This window comes from Propithecus coquereli, unplaced genomic scaffold, assembly GCF_000956105.1.
Source record: "Propithecus coquereli isolate 6110/MARCELLA unplaced genomic scaffold, Pcoq_1.0 Scaffold28, whole genome shotgun sequence".
In the NCBI taxonomy this organism is placed as follows: Eukaryota; Metazoa; Chordata; class Mammalia; order Primates; family Indriidae; genus Propithecus; species Propithecus coquereli.
In genome coordinates, this window is record NW_012148396.1 from 9121578 (window position 1) to 9133657 (window position 12080).

Sequence of the window (12080 nt, forward strand, 5' to 3'; positions counted from 1 at the left end):
TCTGAACAGTAGTACCTGAATATGGGCTTGGCTGCCTCCTAGAAGATGAGATCATGCTTGACCATTACCGAAACCCCAGCATTTAGCATTGGGCTGGGCGTATCTTAGGCACTCAATAAATATTTGATTAATTGAATTCTGGAATAGAATTCAAACAGGGATGTATTTTGGCTCTTTTTTTTTTTTAACTCACATCATAATTACTTGAAACTATTTTGGGGTGAGCCTAGTTCATGCTCCCATGCTACGGAGAACAAGTATTTTCCTATAAATTGCTAAAATCGTTCTCTTGTCAAAAACTAAGAAAAACACTAAGAAAATGGTTCTGATCACCTATTCTAAAATCAAAATCATAATTATGAGGCATCTCCAACAGTAAATGTGCTTACATCTAACAATTCTGTATAGCAAGTCTGATAGTTTACTCATCAATGTAGATATTTTTCAAACAACTTACTCTGTCACACTACCAATGAGCTTTAGTCTTCAAATGTACATGTTACTGATTTGTAATACCTGACTTGTTTTCTAAGGGAAAACCAGTCCGCAGCACCTGCGCTGTCCTCCCTTCAGGCGAAGATGAGAAACAAAGATTCAGGAAGCAGGGACAAGCCTATGTGCACTGTGAACACTTAACCACTGCACACAGACTCACTGAGGGCTGCCACGGACCAGGTACTGAGAGTACCGACCACATGGATCCGCCACCTTCAGTCAGCAACAAAAGACACCTACCATGTCTTCCTGATGCCTGAGAATATATAATAACTCTGCATCCTCTGCTGCCTAACTCCTGCCAAAAGCTCACTTATAAGAAATCACATTCATAAAGGAGTGCTTGACGTACCAGCAGTCCACCCATTGTTCTCAATCGGGTGGATGCAGTAAGCCAGGTGACAGAGGACCACACTGCTTTGTCCTCTCGGAGAACTGCGTTTATTCAGTGTACACTGCAAATACTAATAGCAAAACAACAAGAGAAACCTGCTTAGATCTTTGTGGGGATGTTGCTGAGGATGTTACTCAGTATGCCACAATGTTCTCTTTAAGAGAATCCACAAGAGGAGTTTCCCACCCCATTACCATGAAGAGGTGTGATTTCCCCAGCACGACTGGCAGGTGTCTGCTTACGAAAGACAGAGGATCCTATAGCCAATTGTGTTTCCTTCTTGTTAGTTATATCAGAATCATGCTTCTTCCCACTGCCAGCCATCACGTAGGAACTTAGGACTTCTAGGTGCTAACAGAATTCATCGCCCTATTTTCTTATTCCACCCTTACTTTCCCTTCACTCTAGCCACTTAACTATTTTTAAAATAATATTTATATGAGCTGCCTCAATGTTTTATGAAATAAGGCAAAATATATATCTGCATCACCCATTTTTGGATGAGTCTAGTTCATGCTAGACTAAGATCCTATGGACAAGCTTATTTATTGATCAAAACAGATCAAAAAGTGTCCTCTCCTTTCCCTCCTGACCCTAACAATTCAGTCTTGAAGTCCTCAGGGAGGGAAGAGCCAGGTAGGCACAGGTGCTGGCTGGCATGGGAAGCAGAGTGCAAGTGGGGCAAGAAGGGCCCATGGGAGTGGGCACAGCAGCCCAGCACAAAGTGTCAGAGCACCGCCTGGGGAGAGGGCTGGCAGCGGTAACAGTGGGTAACAAACGGGAATTTGTCAGTAAGTAACTCTATTGAGGATAATGTGAAATGGGACTATACATATGAGAAAACTAGAACAAACCCTGAGGTGTTGGAAATTAGAGGTATCTGTATGAACTCATGGTTTTCAATACATACAGATACAGAAATGAACACAGACATAAACATGGGTATCTATAATATATGTATACAAATAGATACATTGCCTAGCTATATCCACTGAGAGCAGTGGCCCTCCAATACCAGTGAACACATACAGCACCCAGACCTTAATTCTAAATTCCATTCTCCACCAAAAGGAAACAGGGCTCTTTGGAGAAATAGCTGACTACAGGGCTGGGAGCAGGGAAAGTATAACATAAGCCTAGAGCATTTTTCTGTGCCAGAAGAAGAGACACAAAGAATGACGGTTGTGTGACAAAAGACACAGGAGCCACTTTGAGGAGGTTGCCACCAGCTAAATCAGGCACAGCTTGAGCATCAGAATAACAATAAAACAGATTTTATCATTACAATAATATGTAATGGGGGAGGGAGGAAAGAGGGGGAGGGGGAGGGGAAGGAGGAGGGAGGAAGGAAGGAAATGATCTGATGAGGAATGAGATATTTACATAATTTTAAAGTACCTGGGAACAAAATGCTTATTAATTACGAAGGGAGAAAGAGTAACTACAGTGGAGAAGTCTGGCCAACGCCACCCCAATCAAGTAATGGGACAATCCAAGATCAGGCAGGTATATTCTGAAAGAGCTCATTGAGAGGAACAGAGCATCACTTTTGTGACAGTCCTACAAGGATGCATGACTTCAACCTAATAGTGAGGAAACACCAAATAGTCTACTAAACAACTGGCCTGCAATCTTCAAAAGTGCCAAGGTGATGAATGTCAAGGAAAGACAGGAAAACTATTCCAACTGACAGAGACTAGACATACATTGCCACAAAATTACCTGTGAGCTTCTTCCCTAGATGCTTTCGTTATAAAGGGCATTATTGGACTTTTCTACTGGGGAAGCCTGAATGGGGTGTGCAAATTATATGGCAGGAATGTATCAATGTCAAGATGCTAACTTTAATAGTCACAATATAGTCATGTAGGAGATGATTCTTGTTGAGGATGATAGGCACCTGATAAGCACTTTACACTTAGCTGGCTCAAAAAAATACAAAGTCAGGCCAACCAACCTTTCCCTACATTTATACATGTATGCCCAGAGACAGCAGCTGTTTTTCTTCCAAGGATCCAGTCTGAGATGATTTGAACCAAGCTATCTGTGGTTATGAGTGGTCTACTCCATGAGAAGGAGAAAGTTCCTCAACAGTGAAAGAAAATAGGACACAACACAAAGAAAAGTTGAGCCTGAGAGGTTCTAAAAACTGCATTTTTGCCAGATCATTTATTTCAGTCCTTAGATCCCTGAAACCAACTCTCTTCTAGTCCCCAGTTACATGAGGCAGTAGTTTCTTTTTTCCTAAGCTAGTGTGAGTTAGGTTCTTATCACTTGCAATGAATGGGAAGAGCTCCACCCAGTGCATCAGACAAGTGATAATGGAGTTCCAGATCAGAGATCTAAGATTCACCAGCCTCAGTTCCCATGCCTCCCCTACCCCCTGTCCAGCCACAGGAACTAGCAGATGCATCAAGCAATGGCGTTCTACGTTCCCCAAATGCAAGTCACCCTCCTCTTGCCTCCCTGCCCTTGCTGCCTTCTGTGCCTGGAAGACCCTCCCAGACTCGCATCCCCTAGGTAACTCCAGACATATCTCCTCCAGGACCTACTCCCCTCCCACCCCACTGAACCAACACCCTTCCTCCATACACCTCAGCCCCCACCGTGACACTTCCTTTGTGCACAGCAAATGAAACACAGTTTTAAGACCCCACTAGGCTAACAGCATCATAAAGGCAAGAGATATACCTTCTGTCTCCCCAGCTGGGTAACTAGAACCAGTCCTGGCACTTAGGTTTTGTGAAGTAAAGAAAAACCAATTCTTTGCTTTCCAAAAGATAAAATCTTTGCCACAGAAAGACCAAGCAAAATACAGTAGCTTCTGACCATAGTTTGGTATCATCACTTTTATTTTAAAAACCAACATCATGTCTACAGCCAGGAGGGCAAACTCCCAGGGAAGCTCCATTCCCACACCAGAGCTCACCAGCCCCAAAACTGAGAAGTGTGAAGAAAATCTTCAGTTTCCTGAGAAGTAAGACAATGGCCTGCTAATATGGGAGCAAAAAGATGTTTGGGCCAACATAACCCCATTCTTCAGATTTTCAGCTCTGAGACTTTTTTGGCTTTGGTTACATGAATTTTAATAAATAACTAAATAGTTATATATCAGCATTTCTTGAGAGCCTGTTGGAACTTAATTCAATTGATTTAATTTAGCATGTACAAACAAAAGTAATAACTGACAGGGACGAGTAAAGTAACTTCTAATTAGAGGCAAAACTCCCTTAAGCCTCTGTAAGAACTTATATCTGCAGAGTGCTTACAAAGCACTTTCCAAACATTTCATCTGATCCATGCATGGGAGGTATGTATCACCAACCCCAGTTCAAGAAGAGGAAGTTAAATACCTCATTCAGAGTCACACAATAAATTGCAGAATATAGGATTTGAATAAAAGACTACTGAACAGAATCCTATGGTTTCCCCAATTTTACAAGAGGAGAGTTTATTAATGCCCTGAATAAATAAGACATGTCAATAAATTTTAGTTATTATTCTTCCTTTCTGAAACCTAAAGAAATTCTTGTACAGTAGTATCCTTCACATGTAATCATGACAGAATTTTAGACGAGAAAATAGCATATAGTCTGTTCTAGAAGTATTACCCACGGAATGTCTTTGGAGAAAAAAGATCTTGTTTTGACAAGGAAAAGAAAAATGCTAGAACTTGAAGAATTATGGAGCAAGGATATCACATTTATCCTAATTCTTCATACTTTTAAATGACAAAAACTTAGGAGAAAAGCACAAATGTCAAATCTGGCAAGCACATTAAAGTAAGCAAACTTATCTGTATATGAAAATTAATTTCAAATAAAAACACAGACCTATTTATTACTCAGAACAGCATATAATCAGGCCTCTGAGTCAGGAAGTGTCACAAACGCAAGAAAGACAAAACGCAGTTCGTAAAATAAAGTATGTACTCACTTCAAGGTGGTGCTTTGCCAAAGTAATGCTTTCTGACTTGGGAAGGACAGCTATTAATCAATGTATTATCTTGACTCATAAGCATTATAGTTCACAAACCAAAACTGGACTTTTTGTCTGGGGCAACACAATAGAGTAGGTGGAATTGGGCATCATTCATTGTAATGTTCTTATTGGATGCCTCCTGACATCCACTTCCCCCTTCTCCTGTGCTCAACAATTCCTAGGTTTTGCTTTAGGAAAACTACACATGCCCTCCTCTCAGCCATGTGGTTTGGGGAGACTGACTCAGATTTGAGTCCACAACCCCATGAGAGGCAGTGGAAAGCAAGGAGACATTCTTTCTCTTAAAGAAAAAAGTTTCATCTTTCCCTCACAGGTGTTGCCAAAAGGCACCTTCTCTCTTTTCCTGGACACTATAGGAAGAGGATGTAAGGTCTGGAGCTACTACTGGCACTCTGATACCACCTAGGGCCTGAAATTAAAGCCAACAACTGCAGAAGACAGAGCTAAAAGAAGGCAAGAAACCAAGTTCCGACAAGGTTATTTGAACTTGGACTCCAGCCCCACCTGAATTCCTGCCTGGACTTTTCAGCTCTATGTGCCACAATTTCATCCCTGGACACACCCCTTCTCCTTTCTTGCCCTGGAGCTGCAGCAGCTATCTGGTAATCATGAGGTAAAGAAAGAGTTGCAGAGAGGCCACCTGTTTCCAGCTTCTCAATAAATAAGGAAAATAACCTTCCATTGGCTATCCATTATTAGGCATTCTGTGCTTTACAGCTCAAATAATTCCTAACTCATATAGAAAGCACAGTCATTTCTACCTAGGTGGCTTAGGAAAAGGCCTTATGGAGAATATAATCCTTGAACTAAATCCTGAAAGATGACTAAGTACTGTCAGGAAGAGTAAGGGAAAAAAGGCATTTCAAGCAGAAGATAAAGCCTGAAAAAAGGAGTAACACATTTTACCTACTCTAAGTATTTCCACAGGGAAAGAAGGGTAGTGGGACCAGGGGAACAAGGGGCTCACAGTAGAAAGTCTGGAGACAGAGCAGGCCACAGAGGGCCTTGTAAGCCATGCAAAGCAAGCAAACTGGATTTTGTTCTGTAACTGATAGGGAACAAAGCCGGCTGTGAGATACTCTGAGATACTCCAAATCTTGCAGGGAAATTCCCTCCCATTTTGCCAACAGTGATAATGTTCCTGTGAGCTGTTTCCTGCACTGAATCTCATGCAGTAGTTCTTTCCAGTTTTTAATGACACCAGGTATGAATGACGCAATGAATGAGTCACCAGGGCAAACAGGGCTTATTTCTCTAGCTAAAAGTCTCCGGAAAACCATAAAAAACGTATCTATACAGATGGTGGGTAGTATACAAAATCAGATTTTAAAAAGTAGTCCATGAGCAGGCTGGCAAGAGCAGCGGCACCAGGACGCCAAGCAGGACGCAGAGAGCTGTTCACAGGGGGGCTGTGCAATACGAGCCACAAAGACCCTGACTGTCACAGTGAAAGGACACACGGCCACCCCGAAAAACAGGATGTGCACAGCAGATCTATGAAAGAGCAGTTGCCTAAATGTTACACTGTCATACTTTTATCCAATCTGTTCAATGTTTTTAGACAGCTAAGGGATGAAAATGTTAATATTATAGTATTTTTCAATCAATGTACTGTCTGAAAAACATGTAAAAACGTCTCCAAGATGAAAACTAGTATTTACTGTGTGCTTACCATGAGCCAGGCACTGTGCTCCATGCTTTTGTATGTAACAGCTCAGCTAAAACAAAACCAAACAACCTTGTGAGGGAACAATTTTATACCCACTTTAGAGATGAGGCAAATGAAGCTTAAAGATGCTACATCCTTACCCAAGGTCACATGCTAGAGAAGGATAAACTCAAGGACTCTAACTTCTATTCCAAGACTGCCTCACTGAAACAGCCTGTTTCTCTTCTGCTGTCTTGTGAGGAAAACAAGCACTTTTCTTCCTTGGTTCCCAGGACCTGCAAGGACCAATTTTCCCCAGCTTCACGAACAAGAGGCCTGAGTACTTAGAGATCTGGATACAGTATCAAAAGCCCAGAATGTTCTGTGAGGTTCAGAATGTCCTATTATGCAAGGTTTTCTAAATTTAACAATGATCTAAGTCATGATGCAGATAAAAAATTATTAAGAAAGGCTTTTCTAGTCTTTAATTTTTAAAAAACGAATTATGCCTTTAATCCCCAATCAAATACATTCCACTTTAAGTCTTACTTATAGAAAAACTCAAAGAGAGCCCTGTCTTCTCCAGTTTGCACCAGTGATAAGGAGGCAGCACACACAACAGCATGACTACACCCTTCCTCTGGGCCCCCACACCATGGAGCTGCAAGTCTCTTCTGAGACATTCCAAGAAGCAGCCAGAATGGTGTCTCAGGCCATGGCCTAGCCTTTTGGATGCTGAACCTTGCACCTCTGTCTGATGAATGACCTCACGAGTTCCCTTCAGAACATCTTCTTAAAATTCAAGTGTGACTTGCAGGGGACTTTGGTGGACAGCACCACTTTCTGCCCCCACAATTCTCACTTTGGCAACAAAAACACTTCATTTGGCAGTACTAAGAAATGCAGAGAGAAAGAAAACTAACATTTATTAAGCACTATACCACATGCTTGCAAATGTTGCTTCATTGAATTCTCATAATAACTTAATGCCATGGGTTTTCATTCTAAATCTGGCAGGGGGTGGAAGGAAGTAAGTAAACTGATCCCCAGTAAGTGACCCGTTCATGTAACACATTCAGCCTGTGAGCCAAAGCTCACTGCACCGCAAGGCCAAGTGGAACCTGGGAAACCACAGCCAAGCCAAGAGAGTTTTAAAGATGCATCTTCATCACATCAAATCCTAAGGTTACAGCACTTGTACTCAACAGCAAAACATCAAATTTCAACTCTTTCATTTTAGCATTCAAACAAATCTTTCAGAAATTCAGAAATCATGAGATTAGTTTATAAATCTTTCTTAGGTCCCCATTTTGCATGTGCCAAAGGGTCTCCACCCTAAAATCTTACAATCTGTTAGAAGAGAGAGTCACATAGAAAGGTAATTCCAGGACTGCACACAGTGGCAAACACCATGGGTGCGTGCCACGGAAACCCAGGGGGCTCGCTTCTCATGGAGGCAGGAACAGGAAAGGCTTCCTAGAAACTGGGCTTGCAATGAGTGTATAGGAATGGGCATTAGACAGGATAAAGTCAAGGAGAGGAAAACGACTGCCAGGCAGATGCAGGCCATGAGCAAAGTCGCCAAAGCTGGAAAGTGCCATGTGTACAAGGAGCTGCCCACTCCTGTGCTGTTGGGGTGTACGGTAAAGAAAAGGGAAAAAACAGAAAGCTTGTAAGGAGAAGAGTAATATGGTCAGGTCAGTTCCCACCACCACACAGAGTCATGACTCGAGCCTCGGAACCAGGCAGACCTGGGTTTGCATGTGGCTCTGCCATTTAACAGGCGTGGGACTGCAGCAGTTACAGAATGTCACTGGCTGCGACTCTCTCATTTCTACAATACTTATACTTCACAGCACTTTTGTCGAGTTTAATGAGATAATGAACCAGATACACAGCCAACGAAAAATAGAAGCTCTTCTGAGATCTCTACTCGTGATCAGAGCGGAGGAAAACATCTGGGATGAAGCATGCCTTTCCCGCTCACCTGACGATGGGCAGCTTGGTAAAGGGAACTGGGGGCAGGGTGAGGCCGCCTGGCAGGGTGATGAGCTCCATGGTCCCAGGACACTTGGAGGTATAGTTCTCTAGGCTTTGAGTCACGTCTTTCTTTTCTGAAGAGAAAGTAAAAACAAAATAAATGTTGGTTAAGCAACAGTGAGTGGCTTTTATTTTATTTTGAGCAATTCATGATAGTCCAATCTTCTGACATAAGTAAAGGGGCAGTGAGCACAAGAGACAAGAACAAAGAGAAGCTCTATTCATCTTATGTGGAAACCACTAGCAACTGCTCCACTTAAGGGCCTGTGGATGAAAATGAAATGAAGTTACCATCCTCTAGATTTCCATTTTCCAAGAAAATAAACCCTTACCAAATTCTAAGAAACTAGGCAGGACTGCAGAATCGGTGTATTTTATAACTTAACAATATTCTTTGAGCAATTACTAGGTATCAAGCAAAATGCCAGGACCTGTCCCTGAGAAATTTGTATTAGTAATTTATCTATAGAACAGATATTTAGGCAAATAACTACAAATCAATATTTTTGATGCAAATACAGGGCTCTCTGAGATACAACTGTTTTTCTCTACCCAGCCTACATCCCTTTCATAAAGAGGGAGGAAAAGAGGATGCAGGTGATAATGTTTGCTTCTTGTCCGTGGCTGCTCTGGACACGTGCTCACAGACTCGGTATTGTCCATAGCACAAAAGAGCTCAAGAGCACCCAGCACGCAGCAGCTCAGGAACGTGGGCATTACTGTCCCCATTTTGCAAATGAAACACTTGAGACCAAGGAAAGATTAGAATCCTAGCACTCTGGCAGACCAAGGCAGGAGGATCACTTGAGGCCAGGAGTTTGAGACCAACCTGAGCAAGAACAAGACCCCATCTCTACAAAAAATAGAAAAATTAGCTGGGTGTGATGGTGCAAACCTATAGTCTCAGCTTCTTGGGAGGCTGAGGTGGGAGGATGGCTTGAGCCCAGGAGTTCAAGGCTACAGTGAGCTATGATAAGGCCACTGCACTCCAGCCTAGGCAACAGAGTGAAACCCTGTCTCCAAAAAAAAAGAAAAGTGAGGAATTGGGGATTAGGGAGTTCACTCCTTCGGGCATCTATTTTCTCTGTAAAACACCAAAGTTATTGCTAAAGGGAAAGACGTGTGGAAGAGAACAGCAGCAGAGGGATCACCAGGGACAAGACCAGAGCAGTGAGGTTAGCCCCAGACTCCAACAAATGTGTTGGTCTTTCCCTGTCATGCTACCACTTTAGGGAAAGTTCTTCAACCTTTCAGTCTTGTTTTCCTGCAGTAAGAGTAGTATCTACATAAGGAATTACTAAGGATAAATGAGATAATGCATTAAAAAATAGTGACTGATAGAAATAAGCACTGACTCAATTGAAATGATTATAGCTATTATGACCATTATCAGATAGCTGCTCTGAAAGAAACAGCAGAAAGAGGACCAAGAAGAAGTAAATGGCTGCAGAGTGAAGCCAAGTGCACCAGGAAGGCTGGTGACCATAAATAATAAATATCGAGGCACAGACTTCATAGGTCTCGGGCACAGGGATATTCATTGGTAAACTGCTGCCACAGGAATTTTCTGTGTCTAAGCATCATTCTTTAAGAAGCAGGAGGGCAGAAAAGTGACCAGAATTATTTTTAAATATAACATAGTAAAGTTAATCTACAACATGAAAAAAAATTATTTAAATAATCAAATCATTTTCAATCTATAGATAAAAAATCTCTCTAAGGGCTCCAGCTGATATCATGCAAATTGTCTAATTTGCCTAAATGTTTGGTAGAGCATTTACGGTTTAGGTATCTTATTAAGTTGAATTATACCACACCTGTATGCACTCTCATGCTGCTAAAATAAAGGAAAGGAATCTATTTGTGATACCTAATGCCACTTGCAAAGTTATCCAACGAGGAAAAGTCACCACAGTGTATTACTTGGCTAAGCTCTGAATGGCATTTCTAGAGAGAAAATATGTACACAGTGCATAGCGAGGGGGAGCACAGCAGCAGTGGGCTTCACCACCAGGTGGTCTCGCTGTGCCATCCTCAGGCACCCTCATGCTTGTGCTTTAGGTCTGGTCATTTTCCTGTGGAGGAATTTCCTGTGTGGGAGGAAGGCCTGGCAGTGAGCGCTCTTGGAGCTCTGTGGAGGGCCAGGTACGTTGGAGGGGTACCTCAGTATTCTCTTATTCCCCTTGAGTGCAGCAGGGCACACCTCTCCAGCTGTGCCTCATGACTCCCAGCCAGGTATGCTTTCTTTTACCCTGCAGGGAGTCAAATACTAATCTTCTGCTGGCATGGGAAAGGGACAGTCACCTGCTTCAGGAGCAGAGATCTCGGATATGATCAATTCACACAGTAATTTTCAGCTGTCTCCTGCTTCAGCGCTATCATCAAACTCACGTGCAGAGGTGCCTACTGTCTCTCTTTTTTTTTTTTTTGCTTAATTCTTACAACAATCCTCTGTGTGAGGTATTGCTGTTTTTTTTTTTTTTATTTTTTTATTTTTTTATTTCAGCATATTATGGGGTACAGATGTTTAGGTTACGTGTGTTGCCCTTGGTTCCCCCCCCCCAAGTCCGTGTTTCAAATATGTCCATCCTTCGGGTAGTACGCATTGCACTCCTTGTGTATACAAATACCCGTCCCCTCTGCCTACTGTCTCTTGAAGTGACTGTTGGGCACAAGGGGCATGGACTGCTCCTTGGCTTTCCCACTACTACCGAGGGATCTCATTGTCATTTTAGTGGGATTTCCACAGTTAAATGCTCATGCTCAATTGTCAACATGGCCCATCTGTTATAAAGTCCCCATCAACCTTTCTGCTAGTGAATTTAAGCATCTACTATAAATTTTTGCAGATCCATTATTTCATCAGGGATCACAAACTGGTGATTTTCTAATTCTCTTAATTTCTCTGCACTTATAACCTAGAATTTATCTAAAAGGAAGGATTTTTCCCTCATCAACCCTTTGGTTGTCCTAACACAGATGATGCAGACAGGATAGCAATAAATGATACAATCTTTCCCTTTATTTACTGAGTGGAGAATTGTTGCCCTACCAACTTCAAGCAATGGCCAGGTGCAGTGGCTCATGCCTATAATTCCAGGACTTTGGGAGGTTGAGGTGGGACGATTGCTTGTGACTAAAAATTTGAGACCAGCCTGGGTTACAAAGCAAGACCCCTGTCTCTACAAAAAACAAAAAATTAGCCAGGCGTGACTCATGCCTATAGTCCCAGCTACTCGGGAGGCTGAGACAGGAGGATCATTTGAGCCCAGGAGTTTGAGGCTGGAATGAGCTAAGATTGAACCAGCCTGAGCAACAGAGTGAGACCCTGTCTCAAAAAGAAAAAAAAAGAACTTCCAGTGATGACCAATGAGTTATTATTTAGTATTATTACGAACTGGTGGGTTTTGTATGACTGATGTTGCCATCATGTCCTTTTTCTAATTTTTGATACATAATAATTGTACATATTTATGGGGTACAGGGTGCTGTTTCAATACA

General features: G+C 42.2%; 1 protein-coding gene across 3 annotated transcripts in view; it reads right to left on the reverse strand.

The window, feature by feature from the left end:
- The window catches only part of TRAPPC9 (trafficking protein particle complex 9), a 660607-nt gene that overhangs the window by 550311 nt on the left and 98216 nt on the right, over nucleotides 1–12080 (reverse strand). For all 3 annotated transcript variants that reach the window (XM_012648143.1, XM_012648141.1, XM_012648142.1), the window contains one exon: nucleotides 8527–8653. In XM_012648143.1, coding sequence (XP_012503597.1) covers nucleotides 8527–8653 — 127 coding nt within the window. The remainder of the gene's footprint in view (nucleotides 1–8526; nucleotides 8654–12080) is intronic.